Below are 18,921 nucleotides of genomic sequence, written 5' to 3' on the forward strand. Positions count from 1 at the left end.
TGAGAGAGACATTGGATCGTGTGTGTGCGTGTGTGTGTGAGAGCGGGAGAGATTGGATCGTGTATTTATGTATATGTGTGTGCGCGCGCACGTCAGAGAGATTTGATTGTGTGTGTTAGACAGATTGGTTTGTGTGTGTGAGAGAGACAGAATGGGATTAGAGTGTCTGAGTGTCAGTGATTGGATGGAGTATGTTTCTTGGAGATATTTTGGGGGAATGCTTGCTGGGTTGAGGTTTTACAGACACCTTCTGAAATTCTAAAGTGCGACCTTACAGTGCTATGCTCTCTACCCCCTCAGACTCCTCCAGTGTGGATAACATTCCGCGTGGGTCTGCAGTGTGGAATCATACTGGTCCTCATGGTGCTGATCATTATCAAAGGTAAGCTTTTGGCGCCAGACAACCAACAAAGAAGCCAAGGTCTCATTATGTATTCTCAGGTTATTTGTAAACAACACTACTGACAGGTTGATATGAATAATTCAGTGACGTATGCAGATCAAGTGACTACAGCAGACAGTCATCTCCGGTTAAAACAGGTCAATATGACATTGACTGTCAAAGGGGGCTAATGAGTAGAGTGCAGCCACAGTGAGAGTCTGGCAGACCCGTGGTACGGCCTTCACGTGTCACTCCACCCTCCCAGGACCTACAGGCCCAGGGCACGGATGATGTTACTTGCTGCAACTCAACATGAATAGTTTAGAAAGGAAGGACGTTCAATTTTTACCTTTCCCTGGTGCTCTCTCAAGTAACACTTCCACAAAACTAAATATTCACGGGTGAGGTGGTCTGGAATGTATTACATTCTTCGCAGGGTTTGTGTTTTTTCTTCTTACGCTTTCTTCAGATGAAGATTGTGAGGAAGCAAGAAGCAGATGAAAGGTTGTCAGCTCAGTTGTATAGATATCTGGAGGCTTCGCAAGAATTTCTGCATCTAATCACCTCACCCAGTCGGACCCCATCTTCCACAGCCAATCAGTGACGAATTGGTTCTCCACTATTCAAAGGAATAAGGCAAAAAAGAGCAGGAGACTACATTTTACCCAGATTATCCCAAAGAAGGATTCAGCCCATCGTGTCTACACTTGCTATCCAGTGAGCATCAGAGCTCAGTACCATTCTCCTGCCTTTTGCTCATATCATTGACACATTAGTTGAATAGACACAATTATCCAATGCCCTCGGTTGACTCAGCCTCTACTAGAATAGGTTTTCCTTCTTCTGGAGAAAGCCCACTTGTTCAGCTATTCCTTATGGGTAGAACCGCTCAGTTCCACTATCGTACCTGTGAATCTTTTTATTTGGCAATTTCAGAAATGCCAAACCCACCATCCTGTAACTTGAGAGAGAGAATGTTTAAAGATCAGGAGATTTGGCCATGAATCATGGGTTACTATTTTTTTTCAACCATAGTCTCAGCCTGCTTTTGGGGCAGTTCATCTGGGATCAAGGCCCACCTTCTCCAAAGTGTGTCGTAACATATCTGCGAAGGTTGACTTTATAAAGAAAAATCTGACATCAGTGTTTGGTTTAATGACAATCCTGTTGTCTCACATTCACAGGCATTGATCCTTGCTGAATTTCATTTCTTTTTCCCCAGGTATCTATGTATCCCAGGAAGCCAGCATGTGGCCCCTACTTAGGGCTTATAGAGGAGGTTTCATCATGATTGAGTTTGTCTTCCTGTTGGGAATTAACACCTATGGCTGGAGAAAGGCAGGAGTGAACCACACTCTAATCTTTGAACTTGACCCTAGGAACCATCTCTCCCATCAACAATTCTTTGAGGTGAGTCTGATGATATCTTTCCTAAAGGTCGATGGTGGAAGCTGCTGTTTTGTCAAGATTGGAGCTGGTTAGCTCAGTTGGTTAGATGGCTGGTCCACCGTCCTGCACCAGCTGAGGTTACCATGAAGGACTCTCCTTCTCAACCTTTCCCCTCGCCTGAGGCATGGTGACCCTCAGGTTAAACTACCACCTCCCACGAATGAGAGAGCAGCCGAATGAGCTGCTAGGATTATGATCACTTACTTTAACCATGTCAAGGCCAAAGAAATGGGCTTAGTCTTCGTCTATTCTCTACCTGTAAGTGAGCTGTTGGGAATTATCTGCCAACCCACAGAAAAGTGCCATGGTGTTTTAATGGGGAAAGGGCAGGAAGGTGGAGTTGAGAATGATTAGATCATATTGAATGGTGAGCAGACTTGATGGGCTGAATGGCCTACTTCCGCTTCTATGGGCAAGGTGTGGCTCCAAGATTGCCCCCACTGAATAAGGATGCTGATGTTCATCTGATTCACACCTTTGATGTTTCAGCCAATTGAGCTAACTGGCTAATTGGAGGAGGTAGGGGTTAAAGGACATCAATGTAACCTGATACTTTATGTTGAGCTGTTGTACCAACAGCTGGCCTGGTTTGATTCAAGTTCCAGAGTAGGAATTGGTGCAACATTCTACATACAGGTGAAGTCTGTGTTACCGATCTGAGGCATTACGAGGAGATGGGTTCAAATCCCACGGGGACAGGTTGAGAATGTCAAAGCTGAGGAAAGTGAGAAGTTGATATCAGAAAACGTGACCAGGATGTTGTTCGATTGTCATGAGAAAATCCGCCAACCTTACTTGGCGTATTTGTGAGGTGAGAACTTTAGCTCCTCTGAAATAGCCGAACAAGCCTTTGGTTTGCATCCAGCCAGTTCCGCATCGCCAACTTGGGATGGACAATAAACAATGCCCTATTTTTAATGATTTAATATCAAAGGGCTGGGCATTTTTTTAAATCAAATATTCATTCACAGGCCAATGACATCACTGGCCGGGCCAGCATTTATTACCCATCCCTAATTGCCTAGGGGCCAGTTAAGAGTCAACCCCATTGCTATGGGTCTGGAGTCACATGTAGACCAGCCCATGCAAGGATGGCAGTTTCCTTCCCTAAAGAACATAGTGAACCAGATGGGTTTTTCTGACAATGGGTTCATGGTCATCTTAGATCCTTAACTCTGGATTTTTATTGAATTCAAATTCCACCATTTGCCTATGCTGGATTCAAATCCATGTCCCCAGGGCATTACCTGTGTCTCTGCATTAGCGGACTAGCAATAATACAGCTAGGCCAGCACCTCCCCACAAATTGTCTCAGTGCAACCTATATGTCGGATAGGCCAATCTATTGAGAGTTCCTCATGTGTATTTTCCGTTGCCAGTTGGCAGGTTTCCTCGGTGTCCTGTGGTGTTTCAGCCTGCTGGCCTGCCTATTCAGTACTTACATCCACACTCCGATGTCAGTCAATCCCCTGCTCCTGTACGGATTCATGTTGCTGCTGCTTTTGAACCCGACCAAAACCTTCTACTACAAGTCCCGAGTTTGGTTATTGAAAGTCCTGGTAAGTGTTTCAGTAGTGGGAAAGTGAAAGGCAGAACCTGCAATTTATATAGCACACTTCATGGCCTCAGATTGCAATCAATGACGTCTTGCCAAAGTATATTCCTTGCTGCAGCGTAGGAGAAACATCACCTGTTTGGGAAGGAAGTATCCATTTACTTCGACTCTCAGCTGCATTATTGTGTTGGCAGCATTGCACCCAAGATATTCACAATCCCTTTGTGCTTTTCGAGAGGGCCAAGTGTTAAGGTTACACTCCCCGCTATCCCACTGGAGGGTGGGAAACTCCCGCCTACATCCACCATCGCTAGTACCCTCAGCAGCTGGTAGAGGGTTGGTAACCAGGTACCTACTGCCAAGAGGATGGCAGAGCAGCAGAGGACAAAATAGATGCCCCACCATGATGCCATTAACAGAAGACTTCCAGTAATTAGCTGACTCATAAAGGGAAGGGGCAGTCAGAATTGGGAGCTCCTGTTTTAAGCTTTATCATCCTTGCTGCTTGTGGAGGGATCATATTTTAAGTATTAACTCCAAATGGGCAAATGCACCCAATATGAGATTTTAACTGTGACCATGCTATTTCCCTGCACCAACCCCATACACTTTAATATCAAGAAAGCTATCAATCTCTCTCCTGAATGCACTCAGTGACCGAGCTGCCAGCAATGGACTTGGAAAACACACGTTTATTATACGTTGCCAACGTTTCAAGGAGAATCAAAAATACGTTTGCTGTTCTGATCTGGAAGGCACTGCCAAAAGGGTGGTGAGACCAGATTCAACAGGAATTTTTAACGGGGAGCTAGATAAATACTCGAAGGGGGAATCATTGGGCCATGGCAACGGGACATCAGGCATTTGGTGGTGGGATAAAGTCTTTTAAAAGCCAGTACAGGGAAACTAAGGCTGAATGGCCTGTTGCTGAGTCACAAGATTGCACAATTCAGCTGATCGGTGACAAGGTGAAAGGGCGGACTGCAGATGCTGGAGATCAGAGACAAGATGAGAGTGGTGCTGGAAAAGCACAGCAGGTCAGGCAGCGTCCAAGGACCAGGAAAAATCGACTTTTCGGGCAGGTTGCCCTTCATCAGGAATTGATTGTCCTGCTTCTCGGATGCTGCCTGACCTGCTGTGCTTTTCCAGCACCACTCTCATCTTGTCTCTGATCGGTGACAGGGCCCAGACTTTAATTGTTGCCATGTCCGATTCCTTCCACACAGTGTCGCTCAGTAACAGCTCCATTCCATAAGGTCAGCTTCGCCGAGTTCTGGCTCGCAGACCAACTCAACAGCATGGGAACCGTCTTCCTTGATCTCTGGTCCTTGATCTGCTTCTACACCTTTGAAGTGAACTGGGAAAACAACCAGGGCCTCCTGAGCCCCCCAGAAGGTGAAGCGCAATTTTCTGAATAACAGCAAGCACCATCCATGTGGTAACTGTGCATAATGCAAGGGGTAACACCTCCTGTCCTCACTGGAGATTTGAAACTTGTAGCTGTGGAAAAGACTTGTGTGACTGATGGATTTCAGTCTGTACAGTTTTTCTCTGAGTGGACAAAACTGGTAGCTGAAGCCCATTCCTAATGTCTTCGAAAAGATGGTGGTGAGGAACTATTGTCTCCAGCCCTTGATAGGGATTGGTTCCCATTTTACTTCTAAAGTTATGAGCCAATGGTAATGTAATGAGCAGCTGATATAGGTCCAAGTCAAGGTGGGGTGTGAACGGGAGGAGAATTTGGACGTCGGGCCTCCATGGTCTGAGTACGCATTAGAAGGTCCAATTCCCAGCACTAGCACGTGGTGGTATGGGGATTGGAGACCGAGTCTAGTAGGAGCACTCATCAAGCAGAACAGTATGTCCTGATAGGATTTGAGTGTTGCCACAGCTGCTGCTATCCAGGGGGATGGAGCAAGTGCCTCCATTGAGGGTCTCAACCTGAGCCTTTTCCATAATGGAGAGGCTGTGATTGGCTGGGAGTGAGCCAGATACATGACTTCTATCCCACCATTGCAACCACAGTATTGGTGTGGCTGATTTGATTTGTTTTACTTGTTTATTTATTGATCAGAGAGCAGTTAAATGTCAACCACGTTGCTGAATCTCTAGATTCACAGCATGCCAATTTCCTTCCCTAAAGTGCATTAGTGAAGCAGATGGGTTTTTCCCCTGACAGTGGTCATGGTCATCATTAGATTCTTACTTCCAAATATTTTATTGAGTTCAAATTCTAACTCACAATGTGGTGGGATTTGAACACAGGTCTCCAAAATAGTACCAAGGGCTATGGAGTCAAGTGATTATATCACTTCTGTCCTAATTATGGTAGGGTCTCCAGAATAGTAGCCCTGTTGAAGATTGGGGCAAAAATGATTGGGTCTCCTCCTGTTGGAAATGGTCATTTTTCTGGCAGTTATGGGGCACACGGATTATCCATTACTGAAGGTTGGCTGATGGTTTCAAGATCAGATGCTGGGAGACACTGAGGACTGAGGTTTTTTGGGGGAATTTAGAATCCCAAAATCAGGGCGAGATGTGAGACCAAAACCCTGTGTCAAAACAGTGTGGTAATTACCTGGAATTATCTTGCCGTTATCTCTCTGCCTGTAAATTCTGTGCCTGTTCACTTCCCTCCACTTCACCTGATGACGATTCACAACCGTTCTGAATGAAGATATTTGTCCTCATCTCAGCCCATTAACCAGTGACTGTGACTTAGGTTCCCCCAACCTCAGAAAGTTCACATAATTAATCATGAAGCAACAACCATTATGAAAGACCACTCCATCAACTTCTAATCATCACACGTGAGCTTTGAATATTTTCCTCATTAATAGAATGTACCAGGTCTTTGAATTTTTCCTGGAATTATCTTGCCGTTATCTCTCTGCCTGTAAATTCTGTGCCTGTTCACTTCCCTCCACTTCATCTGATGAAGGAGCAGCGCTCCGAAAGCTTGTGATTTCAAATAAACCCATTGGACTATAACCTGGTGTCATGTGACTACTGACCTTGTCCTCCCCAGTCCAACATTGGCACCTCCACATTATTAAGTTCAAGGCGGATCTGTTTGTGGTCCTAATATTACACTCCTGTCTGCACCCTCGTAACTCCATTGTTAATCAAAATCTGTCTAACTCAGCATTACATTTAAAAGGCATCTGGATGGGTATATGAATAGGAAGGGTTTGGAGGGATATGGGCCGGGTGCTGGCAGGTGGGACTAGATTGAGTTGGGATGTCTGGTCGGCATGGACGAGTTGGACCGAAGGGTCTGTTTCCGTGCTGTACATCCCTATGACCCTAAATATATCCGACATTGGAGCAGTCTCAATCTCTGCAGTCGAAAATTGTGAGGATTCACAACCGTTCTGAATGAAGATATTTGTCCTCATCTCAGCCCATTATCCAGTGACTGTGTCTTAGATTCCCCCAACCTCAGAATTATGAAGCAACAACCATTATGAAAGACCACTCCATCAACTTCTAATCATCACACATGAGCTTTGAATATTTTCCTCATTAATAGAATGTACCAGATCTTTGAATTTTTCTTACAAATACTCTTTGACATTCAGTTCATTTTATTCTAACGTTCTGCCTTCTGTCTGCCACAGAAACGTTTGGGGGTAATGGTTACTCCTATGGAGTGGCGTGTATTATCCAGTGTATCCCACCATGGATCCGATTTGCTCAGTGTCTCCGTCGGTACAGGGACAGCAGGGATGCATTCCCACATTTAGCAAACGCTGGAAAATATTCCACAGTTTTCATCATGGTCACCTTTGCAGCTCTCTACTCAACTGAGAAAGGCAAGTTAAATCTCTAATCTACTTCCCCAGACTGGCTAGTAACAGGGAAGGCTTCCTGTTGCACTATTTCAGAGGTTTGCTGATGGGATTAATAATCAGGTAATCAGGTCAGATTGAGTGAACAGTCAAATCTGCAATCACACAACTCGTGCAAGGTTTTGTTCACAAGTCTGTAAGGCATAGCAGGAGAAGTAGGCCATTCAGCCCATCGAGTCTGCTCCACCATTCAGTGAGATCATGGCTGATCTGATAATCCCCAACTGCACATTTGTGCCTTTTGCCCATAGCTTCGATTCTCTCACTAATTTAAAAAAAAATCTACCTGAGCCTTGAGTACACTCAATGACCCAGCCTCTGGAATCCTCTGTGGTAAACACAGATTCACTAACCTTGGACAGAAAAAAATCCTCCTCATCTCTGCCTTAAACAGGTCACCCTTTACTCCGACACCAGAGTTTCTGCACTCAGATTCTTAAAGCTGAAACCACTCGCATATGCTTATCAAATTGACAATGTTGTCTAAATCGTCCATGTCCTGCAGCTGAGCTCAGAGCAGCATAACTGTCTCATTGCTGAGGCCAGGTTCTGATTGATGTCAGTGGACTCTACTGAGTGGGAAGCCAGTATAGAATCAGATAATCCACAGTTTACTGGAGTGTAATGTTTGTAGCATTGAACAAATAGGGCATTTCCTCACTGTCTCCTATTTCTCATTAGTAAACAGTTTCACCAAAAGGTGGTCCTGGGACTGAGGTTAATATGCTCAAGAGCACTGAATGGCTTAGAATGGAGAAGCACTCGACAGAAATTTAAAAACTTGCGCATCCCGACTTTCAATCACGCCTACACCTTCACTGTTCTGGAGTTTCCTCCCTAAATCACTTCCTCTAAATCTCTCTTTCTCTCTCTCTCTCTTTTACAATACACCTTCAAACCCACCCTGCGTGTAAGTCTGTATGCCTCTCACTGTCCGTGTGGAGTTGCACATTCTCCCTGTGTCTGCATGGGTTTCCTCCAGGTGCTCTGGTTTCCTCCCACAGTCCAAAGGTGTGCAGGTCAGGTGGATTGGCCATGCTAAATTGCCCCATAGTGTCCATGTGCAGGCTAGGTGGTTAGCCTTGGGAAATGTGGGGTTACAAGGATAGGGAAGGGGCCTGGGTTTGGGTGGGATGCTCTTTGGGAGAGTCATTGCAGACTCGAGGAGCTGAATGGCCTCTTTTCTCACTGTAGGGGTTTTACAATGTGCTCTTTCTCTCTCCCTCTCACTACCTCAGAACGTTCCCAGTTGACGATCGGTGTGAAGGTTTATTTTTACCTGTGGGCTGTGACTACCTGCGTCAGTACCATTTTCACTATCGGCTGGGACCTGCGAATGGACTGGGGCCTGTTAGACAAAAACACCAAGGAAAACAAATACCTGAGGGAGGAGACAGTTTATCAAAATAAAGTAAGTGCATGTCTTAACTTAAAGTACATTCGCAATAATCAAGTAACTGTGCAGCCCTTTGAGAACACTGAAGGTTAAATCTTGTGGAACCTTCCTGTATCTATAACATATTAAACATTTCACATCAGGCACACCATCAGACTACAAAACCTTATTCAGTTTTACCACCATTTCAACTTATTCCATCATAAGTTCATCTGCCTGTCATTTACAATGCAAATTGCCTATGTAAACACGTTTGTACTTGCAAACAATTGCCATTGGAGAGACTGGAGCCACAGGTTTTTGTCTCTGTCAGTTCCTCAATTGGCATTGCAGAGAAACCATCGGTTTCTGCTCAGTAGCAACAGTGTGTACCATCTACAAGATGCACTACAGAAGTTCACCAAAGTTATACTCAGACAGCACCTTCCAAACCCACAACCACTTCCATCAGGAAGGATAAGGACAGCAGATACATGGGAACACCACCATCTGAAAGTTCCCCTCCAGACCACTCACCATCCTGACTTGGAAACACCTTGCCGTTCCTTCATGTCACTGGGTCAAAATCCTGGAACTCCCTCCCTAACTTACAGCACGTGGAGTGTAGCAGGTCAAAAAAGCACCTCCCATGGTAAGGGAACAGCAAGGTATTTCCAAGTCAGGATGGTGAGTGACCTGGAGGGGAACTTTCAGAGGGTGGTGTTCCCATGTATCTGCTGTCCTTGGATTGTTTTCACTTGAGCATCAGAGGCTGAGTGATGACCTTTAGAGTATATAAAATTGTGAGAGACATGGATAAGGGGTATAGTCCGAGTCTTTATTCCCAGGGTGGAAATGTTAAATACCAGGGAACACAAGGTGAGAGGGGGAATATTTAAAGGAGATGTGCGAGGCAGGTTTTTTGACACAGAGGGTGGTAGGTCCTTGGAACACACTGCCAGGAGAGGAGGTCGAAACAGATCCGATAAAGTAACGTGTAAAAGGCATTTAGTCAGCCACATGAACAGGCAGCGAATAGAGGGATACAGACCAGGCACAGGCAGATGGGATTAGTTTAGAGTGGCATCATGGTCAGCACAGACATGGTGGGCCGAAAGGCCTGTTCTTGTGCTGTACTGTTCAGTGTTCTCAAGGGCAGTTAGGGGTGGGCAATAAATGTTGACACTTTCAGTGACAAGTCAGGCAGCATATGAGGAGCAGAAGAATTGACATTTCAGGCATTCCTGATGTAGGGCTAATGCCCGAAACGTCGACTCTCCTGCTCCTCGGATGCTGCCTGACCTGCTCTGCTTTCCCAGCAACACACTCTCGACTCTGATCTCCAGCAACTGCTGTCCTCACTTTTTCCACAGGCAGTGACACCCAGTTTGCAAGAATTAAAATAATTCCAACCATCGACTTCTGTGCTTCTTAAACTATTGCACATTTTCCCATAAAAATGTAGACAATATTTAAATACCATAGATATAAGGGCAGGCAATGTGAGTGTAAAATGGAGGCCGCATTAGGCCCTGTGTTACTCTCTTAACGCTACTTCACTTGAAGACCCAGCCCATGTCTTGCCCTGGGAAGTTATACAGTAACATACAAAGGAAACAGACCCTTCGGTCCAGCTCATCCGTACTGACCAGACATCCCAATCGGACCTAGTCCCATTTACCAGCATTTGGCCCATATCCCTCTAAACCCTTCCTATTCATATACCAATCCAGCTACATTTGCAATGTTGTAATTATACCAGCCTCCTCCACCCCTTATGGCAGTTCATTCCATACACACACCACCCTGCACATGACCCCTCTGATCCTTTTTAAATCTTTCCCCTCTCACCTTAAACCTATTCCCTCTAGCTTTAGACTCCCCTACCCTGGGGTAAAAAAAAACCTTTACAATTCGTCTTATCCATGTCCTTGCTGATTTTATAAATTTATGTAAGGTCACCCCTCTGCCTCTGATGCTCCAGGGAAATTAGCCCCAGCTTATTCAGCCTATCCCCATAGCTCAAACCCTCCAACCCTCCTTGTAAATCTTTTCTGCTCCCTTTCAAGTTTAACAGTTGACTGATAGAGTTGACAAATGTTCATTCTTTCAGGTTTTAGAATTAGATTCAATTAGATTCGATTCCCTGCAGTGTGGAAACAGGCCCTTCAATCCACAAGTCCACACCGACCCTCCGAAGAGTAACCCACCCAGACCCTTTTCACTCTAACGTACCTAACACTATGGGCAATTTAGCATGGCCAATTCACCTGACCTGCACATCTTTGGATTGTGGGAGGAAACCGGAGCACCTGGAGGAATCTTTAGGTTCACTTTGTGTTGTCTTTGAGAGCAACAGTAGCCCCAAACCCAGCTTCTTCCTGCTCATTTCTTCAGGTGGGTGGCATAGTTCCATCAAGAGAGCAACCCACATGTTTACCGAGGGAGTGGTTACAACGTGGAGTTCACGACCATGTGATAGAAAGTGAAGCAAATGGCATTGAGCTTTAAGTTCGCTAATGGGACATGGGTGCCACTGGTAGGGTGAAGTCACCTGACAAAGGAGCAGTGCTCCAAAAGCTTTTGTGGTTTCAAATAAACCTGTTTGACTATAACCTGGTGTCGAGTGACTTCTGACTTTGTCACTGGTAACGCCAGCACTTATTACCCAGCCCTAATGGTGGTGAGCCAATTTCTTAACAACTGAATGTCATGGTTAGGCTATTTCAGAGAACAGTCAACCACGTTAGGGTGGAGCTGGAGATATACGTAGGCCAGATCCGATAAGGATAATAGATTTTCTTCCCTAAAGGATATTAACAAGCCAGATGAATTTTTAGATGTCATTTCATGGTCTCCATCATCTTTGTTTCCAGAATGTTTAATTTTAGTTCCCCAGCTGGATTTGAGCTCAGTCCAGAGATCTATTAATCCAGGCCTGTGGATTGCCAATGTGGTGACACAACCACGATGCCACCAAACCAGGCCAGCAGATGCGGATGACAGGAACAACATGATGAGACATGGTTCTCACGGGAGCACAGGCACCAGCACGGGGCTGAATGGCCTGCTGCTATGCTGCCATGAACACAATGCAGAAAGGTTGGCATTCTGGGGGGAGGGGGAGGGGAGGGGGATATCAAATGGGCACATTTTTTTTAACCCCTGCTGTTACCACTCACGTCCTCACTGAGAATTGCTTCTGACTCAGGCTCTGTCTACCCTGCAGGTCTACTATTACTGTGCCATGGTTCAGGATGTGATACTGCGCGTCGCCTGGGCCCTCAATATCTTGTTTGTTCAGAATAAGAATTCGGTTGTGGCAGAAATCATCTCAACGACCTTGGCTCCTCTGGAGGTCTTCAGGTGAGAGACAGGATCGAGCAAGGATCGAGGAGGCCCCACTGACTTGTTTTTTTTTCCACTCGGGAAGAGACCTGGGAGAAGTTCCCAGGGTCGTTGTACAGGGTAGTGTCAAGTGGGAGAGGATGGAAGGGTATTGACATTATAATGACAAGGCCGCATCAAACCTGGGTTCTGAAAGGGCTGAGAGTGATCTTAAAGTCAATGAAGGGAATTAGGGCGATGAGTAGGAGCTTGTACAAGACCTCAGCATGGAGGTGGTACAGGAGGACAGCAAGGTGCAGTTGGGTTCGGCTTATATCATCCATGACTCAATGGCAATACCTTCACCTCTGAGTTAGAATGTGACAAGTTCAAAATTTTCAGAAACTATTGGCCAAATATCTAGGCTGCTGCTCCACTGCAGTCCCGAGGGAGCACCACACTGAGACTCCAGTGCAGCCCCGAGGGAGCACCACACTGAGGCTCCAGTGCAGTCCTGAGGGAGCCCCATACTGAGACTCCAGTGCAGCCCCGAGGGAGCACCACACTGAGACTCCAGTGCAGTCCTGAGGGAGCCCCATACTGAGGCTCCAGTGCAGTCCTGAGGGAGCACCACACTGAGGCTCCAGTGCAGTCCTGAGGGAGCACCACACTGAGGCTCCAGTGCAGACCCGAGGGAGCACCACCCTGCTGCTCCAGTGCAGCCCTGAGGGAGAACCACACTGCTGCTCCAGTGCAGTCCCGAGGGAGCACCACACCGCTGCTCCAGTGCAGTCCCGAGGGAGCACCAGTCCCGAGGGAGCACCACACCGCTGCTCCAGTGCAGTCCCGAGGGAGCACCACACTGATGCTCCAGTGCAGTCCTGAGGGAGCACCACACTGATGCTCCAGTGCAGTCCTGAGGGAGCACCACACCGCTGCTCCAGTACAGTCCTGAGGGAGCACCACACTGCTGCTCCAGTGCAGTCCCGAGGGAGCACCACACCGTTGCTCCAGTGCAGTCCTGAGGGAGCACCACACTGATGCTCCAGTGCAGCCCCGAGGGAGCACCACACCGCTGCTCCAATGCAGTCCCAAGGGAACACCACACCGCTGCTCCAGTGCAGTCCCAAGGGAACACCACACCGCTGCTCCAGTGCAGTCCCAAGGGAACACCACACCGTTGCTCCAGTGCAGTCCTGATGGAGCACCACACCACAGTGATGTGGAGGGAAGGTGCAAGAACTTTGGAGTACCTCAGCTTCTTTCAGTGCAGATATTTAACTTCATTGTGGCTCACATGCCCTGCAGCAATGTTTTGCACTGATCTTGAGTTTTGTCCGATATTATGTCTCTGTATCCACAGGCGTTTTGTCTGGAACTTCTTCCGACTGGAGAATGAGCACCTCAACAACTGTGGAGAGTTCCGGGCGGTCAGGGATATCTCCATCCTGCCTGCGACCGGGGTCAACCAAGCGGCTCTGCTGCTGCTGATGGACCAGCAGGAAGGGGTCAGGAACCGAGGAAAGGTCAAGGGGGCAAAGTGGAAAACCAACTTCTCCTTCAAGCGGTCAAGGTCAGTTTGCAGAACGGGCCAAAGCGACTCCCAGGGACGTTATCAAACTGAATAAGCGGATCCTAGGACAGGGAGCCAAAAGTTTGGTCAAAACCATAGGAACATGTTAAAAGGTGGGCACAGTTGGCAGCATTGCTGCCAGTGTTGGGGTGGGGACAGTGGTTAAAATTGGATTCTCAAGAGGCCTCAGATAATAATACACCAATATGAGGGCAGCATGGTGGTTAGCACTGCTGCCTCACAGGGACCCAGGTTCGATTCCATGTCTGATTGGGCTTCCTCCCACTGTCCAAAGATGTGCAGGTTAGAGTGGTTTGGCCATAGTAAAGATTGGAGTGGTGCTGGAAACGCATAGCAGGTCAGGCAGCAGCCGAGGAGCAAGAAAATCGATGTTTCAGGCAAAAGCTCTTCATCAGGATTCCTGATGAAGGGCTTTTGCCCAGAACGTTGATCTTCCTCCTCCTTACATGCTGCCTGACCTGCTGCGCTTTTTCAGCACCACTCCAATCTTGACTCTAATCTCCAGCATCTGCAGTACCCATCGCCACCGAGTTGAAATTCCCCATAGTGTCCAGAGATATGCAGGCTGGGTGGGTTAGCCATGGGAAATGCAGGGTTACAAGAATTGGGTGGGATGCCCTTTGGAGGGTCAGTGTGGAGTCAATGGGCTGAATGGCCTGCTTTCACAGTGTAAGGATTCTATGGCAAAGAGAGAGACAGACAGACCAATCCCAGTCAGTCACTATGTTCTTCTTGAAAAAGTGGGAACAAACAAATGTTTTATTTTTATATAAGATCCATAAAATGATTATTGGTTTCAGTGTTGCCTCGTAACAGTGTTCAGCCTGCTTCCTAGTGTGTAGTGGAACCTTCACAAACAAGTTCATCCAGAACTGGGTACATAGCTAAGAGATAAGTGGGAGGGAACGTTTGTAGTGCAGTCTGCTCCAGCGCGGTGTTATAACAATCTGATTTGAAAATACCGAGAGAGAAGGGAGGAACATCTGCTCCCAGTCCCCTTCCCTATGAGCAATTCCTGAATCCAAGGGAGAACAGGATAATGACCCATTGCAGTAAGTGCATCTCCCCCACCCCTTCCATTCCAACACTCTTGTGGTTAAATTCGCCAAAGACAACCATGGGCATCAAAACTTAGATCAAATCCTATCTTCATTCCGTGTCAGGAGCTGAGGTGAAAGGATTTGAAATTTGGAGTAAACGGATGTATTGGCAAAGTGAGAGTCCACTGACTTCCAGGATTTTGTTTGTGGCCTGTAGATGGTGTTGCTGCTCTTTGTAAATTGCCTATCAAGTGTTAAAATTGCAACACAGCATCACCTGCTGCCAGAAAGCCATACTGCAATCTTTCGCAATTTGCATTTTGGAAATTCAAGGGGGGGTAAATTGAAATACTGCAGTAAATCCACACACACAACATTCATCTGGCTAATGCTTTTGTATCAATATTTTAAAGCATCTTCTCTGTTCTTCCTAAAGTTTGTTTTTATTGAACAACCTCAGTCGTAGTCGCAACCATTCCCCACCGTCCCCATCTAAATTCGGAGATGCCGGTGTTGGACTGGGGTGTACAAAGTTAAAAATCACACAACACCAGGTTATAGTCCAACAGGTTTAATTGGAAGCACACTAGCTTTCGGAGCGACGCTCCTTCATCAGGTGATGAAGGATGAAGGAGCGTCGCTCTGAAAGCTAGTGTGCTTCCAATTAAACCTGTTGGACTATAACCTGGTGTTGTGTGATTTTAAACCCATCTAAATTAGAATGCTTACATGATTAAAATTAAATGTTCAGACTGTTACGATCAACACTTTCAAGAGGGATTTGAATAAGTGCCCAAGGAGAGGTTGCAGGACACAGAGAAAGCGCAGGGATGGGAGATAAGCCAAATTGCTCTGACAACGAGCTGGCACAGGTGACATGGGCCAAATAGCCTCCTGTGCTGTAAACTAAGATTCTAAAGCAGATGTTTAATGTCCTACTGCTTCCAGCAGGTGCCCCCATGTGAACAGCCAAGTCTTTCTGCAGTACACAAAAACTGCTCCAGCTAGGGAGCTAAATAAACAAGCATAATCTCAAAGGCAATAATTCCTGAATTGTTATGCTACTAAAGAAAAGTTACGATACAGAAGGAGGTCATTCAGCCCATCGTGTGCGCGCAGGCTGAATAAACAAGCCCACTTTTCCAGCCCCATGAACTGTACTCTTGCAATTTCCAGCCCTTCGGATCCAACTTCCTTGTAAATGAGTTGAGGGTTCCTGCCTCTTCTATCAAACTGGGCAGTGAGTTCCAGACACCATCAGACTCAACAAAAACAGTTTGAAGGTGACTTCTCCCCATATCTCTTCTAATGCTTCTATCAATTGCCTAATTGTGACCTCTCCAATAAGGGAAACTGGTCTTCCCTGTCTCCACTCCATCCAAATCTCACATTATTTTATAAACCTCAATTAAGTCACCCCTCAGCTTCCTCTGTTTTGAGGAATACACCCTGAGCCTATCCAATCAATTTTCCACCATTCTTGTAAATCGCTGTACTCTCTCTCAACTAATTTTGTCCTTCCTTTAATGTGGTGACCAGAATTGTGGGCAAACCTCCAGCTGTGGCCTAACCAATGTCGTTTATACTCCCCACAGCACATCCCTATTCTTGTACACAGTATCTCACCCAATGAAGGAAACCTTTACCACCTTATCTCCCTGTCCTGCCATCTTCAGAGGTCTGTGGACATGCATTGCAAAGTCTCTCACCCCCTCTACTCCTCTTAATACCCTCCTGTTTATTGTGCAGTCCCTGGTTTTGTTTGCCCTCTTCAAATGCACATGACTTGACCCATGAGCCGATAAAGTCAATAAGAACTGTGCAGCTGAAAGATTGTTGTGGGAGAAATCGATTTCGATCCATGGGCCACTGGGGTAAACAGGAGCAGTACTGTGTCAAGATCAAGATACACAATCTCAGCATATGGGCAGACCGCTCGAGGTTAAAATGAAGAGGAATTTTGTCACTCACTCAGAGGGTAATAAATCTTTGGAAATCTAGAGAGCTATGGAGGCTTGGTCTTTGAGTGTCAGAGGTCAAAAGATTTCCAGGTATTAAAAATATCATGGGATATTGGGATAGTACAAAGAGATGGCAGATCTGCCAAGATCCAGTTGGAATAGCAGGATCAGGCTCAGGGGCTGAGTGGCCTATTCCTACTTCCTGTGTTCTTTGGATCACCCCGGGTAAGAGATCGGAGAATTAAATTCCTAAATCATTCTACCTCAAGCATTCACTCCCTCCATTTATCGACACAGTGGGCAGCTGCACGTACCACCTCCAAGATACACTGCAGCAACTAGCGAAGGCTCCTTCGACAGCACATTCCAAACGTACCACCTCTACCATTTGAGGTACCAGGGCAGCAAATACACAGGATCCCAAACCCTATTTTCTTTTCCAAGACACACTCCGTCCTGACTTGGAGATATATCACTGTTCCTTCACTGACATTGGGTCAAACTCCTGAAACTTCCTTCCTACTAGCACTGAGGGTATTCAGAAATCCCAGGAAAGAATGAATTGTAAAAACAATTGTTTTCTTTTTCCCTCCCAGAGCCAAGAACGTGGAAACTAAGGTAGACATTGAAGAGTCAGAGGGTGATGGTATGAAGAGCTGAACAATGGCTCCTTTTAATAGCCGAAAGTAAACATGGTGTGGATTCATACACTCCAAGGCTGATCCGGCCAAAGTGAGAACTTTTCAAATGATGTAAAGGCTCTGAAGCCAGCGACTTCAGAAAACGTTTGGACTTTGGTAAAACAAAGTACATTTTTTTCAAAAAAAAAGGTAGTTCTTTTCAAATGTTCCTACGTTTGCAAAAGGTTTTCTTGCTTTCTGTTGGTCTTCCTGGTTCAAATGTCTGCTCCCAGACTCCAATAACAAGAAAATTGCTCTCTTGCTCAGGGTTCCAACCCTGTCTGGTTCAGCCCTCTGATTGTGCTTCACTGTTGAATGAGTACTTGGTCTCAGTTCACACCACTATACCCCTACTTTCACCCCCTTATTTCCCTACCACCTCTCCACCCATTCATTTTCCACACTTTCCCCCACCCCACACATCAACTTTGACAGCACTGGTGAGACTTATGTGGGCATGAATTGTGGGCGAATCTTTATCCAATCATAATTTGGAGCACAGACATCACCCTCGTGCATCTAAATTGCTAAACTTCAAACAGTTAAAGTCAATGGCATTAAATGGTGCTCATTGATATTACTCAACAGTGCAAAACAAATTCAGTGAACCTCCAATTCTGATAGCCAGACTTCAAAGCATATACTTAGGGACAATTTTAGAGATTTAGAAACACATGCAGGCACAATCTCACATTCACTGTTTTGTAGACAGGTGGACAGTGTAGAAACAGACCAAAATGCTGCAGAGAAGCAAATTTTAGAGACAGAGGGTTCAACACCTTTTCAAACAGACTGGTAGACAATACTAGAGTATGCAGTTCAAGAAAAAAACTGCTAGCCATCTGGGTAGACAGACACTTTTAGTGAAATACATGACTAGAGTAGGCAGGAAAACAAAGAGAATCTGAAATCATTCAGGAAGAAGAGAAATGTTTGGAATATTTCTGGCTGTATGTCCAATGGTTAAATGAACCGGTTCTGCTCAAGACGGACATCTCATACTCAAAAGAAAATAAACAAGTGGTTAAAATCCCAGTGTGGCATTATTTAATATTGGAAACCCCGAGCATGCACATGCTTACTGGGGTTCAGTCTCGCTTTTATAGTTCAATAACTTGACTGCCAGGTCAAACAGAGGGAGTTAGCTGCTGCCCTGTAGTGTTAGCTGTGTGTGTTGGGGGCAGTCAGCACAAAGTGGCTCCTTCGTATGTCCTAACTCTCTAGGTAGGTTGACACTAAAATGTTGTGTTTTTAAACATAGAATCAGTGGTTTTAAGATATTTGTAATGGGCGGAATGGAAAACCCAATCAACTCGCTCTGCCCCCGCATTGTGTAGATTGCCCTGCATGGAGCAACTTGAACTGGATCAGTCAATCAAGGTCACCGATCAGACCACTGAGATGAATGGAAAGCATAAGATCGTGCTCAAATGTTGATACCACCCATTAGGGCAAATGCGAGCAGGTCAATTAAACATCATGTGGGCTATAATACTGCTGGTAGGAGAGTCAAAGTTGCCTCACTGCACACAAAATACAGGCAGACAAACCAGGAGTTGGAACAACATGTAAATAATTTGGGTGTATATAATCAAAATATTTTACAGTTTTAAATCTTGTACATAGTCTTCCAGTGAAAAATGATGTTTTATAATAGATGCTAAAAGAATGTGTAGATGATCTTGTTCCCTACTCTCCTGTATATAA

The 18,921-nt window shown here is 45.8% G+C and overlaps 1 protein-coding gene across 1 annotated transcript in view; it reads left to right on the forward strand.

The window, feature by feature from the left end:
* LOC122564619 (xenotropic and polytropic retrovirus receptor 1 homolog) overlaps positions 1-17,387 on the forward strand; it is an 84,318-nt gene extending 66,931 nt beyond the window's left edge. The window contains exons 7-15 of the mRNA XM_043719709.1: positions 301-382; positions 1,605-1,792; positions 3,211-3,390; positions 4,613-4,781; positions 7,007-7,201; positions 8,476-8,648; positions 11,842-11,978; positions 13,303-13,512; positions 17,131-17,387. Coding sequence (XP_043575644.1) covers positions 301-382; positions 1,605-1,792; positions 3,211-3,390; positions 4,613-4,781; positions 7,007-7,201; positions 8,476-8,648; positions 11,842-11,978; positions 13,303-13,512; positions 17,131-17,194 — 1,398 coding nt within the window. The 3' untranslated portion in view covers positions 17,195-17,387. The remainder of the gene's footprint in view (positions 1-300; positions 383-1,604; positions 1,793-3,210; positions 3,391-4,612; positions 4,782-7,006; positions 7,202-8,475; positions 8,649-11,841; positions 11,979-13,302; positions 13,513-17,130) is intronic.
* The last annotated feature ends 1,534 nt before the right edge of the window (positions 17,388-18,921 follow it).

Source organism: Chiloscyllium plagiosum, chromosome 30, assembly GCF_004010195.1.
Source record: "Chiloscyllium plagiosum isolate BGI_BamShark_2017 chromosome 30, ASM401019v2, whole genome shotgun sequence".
Lineage (NCBI taxonomy): Eukaryota > Metazoa > Chordata > Chondrichthyes > Orectolobiformes > Hemiscylliidae > Chiloscyllium > Chiloscyllium plagiosum.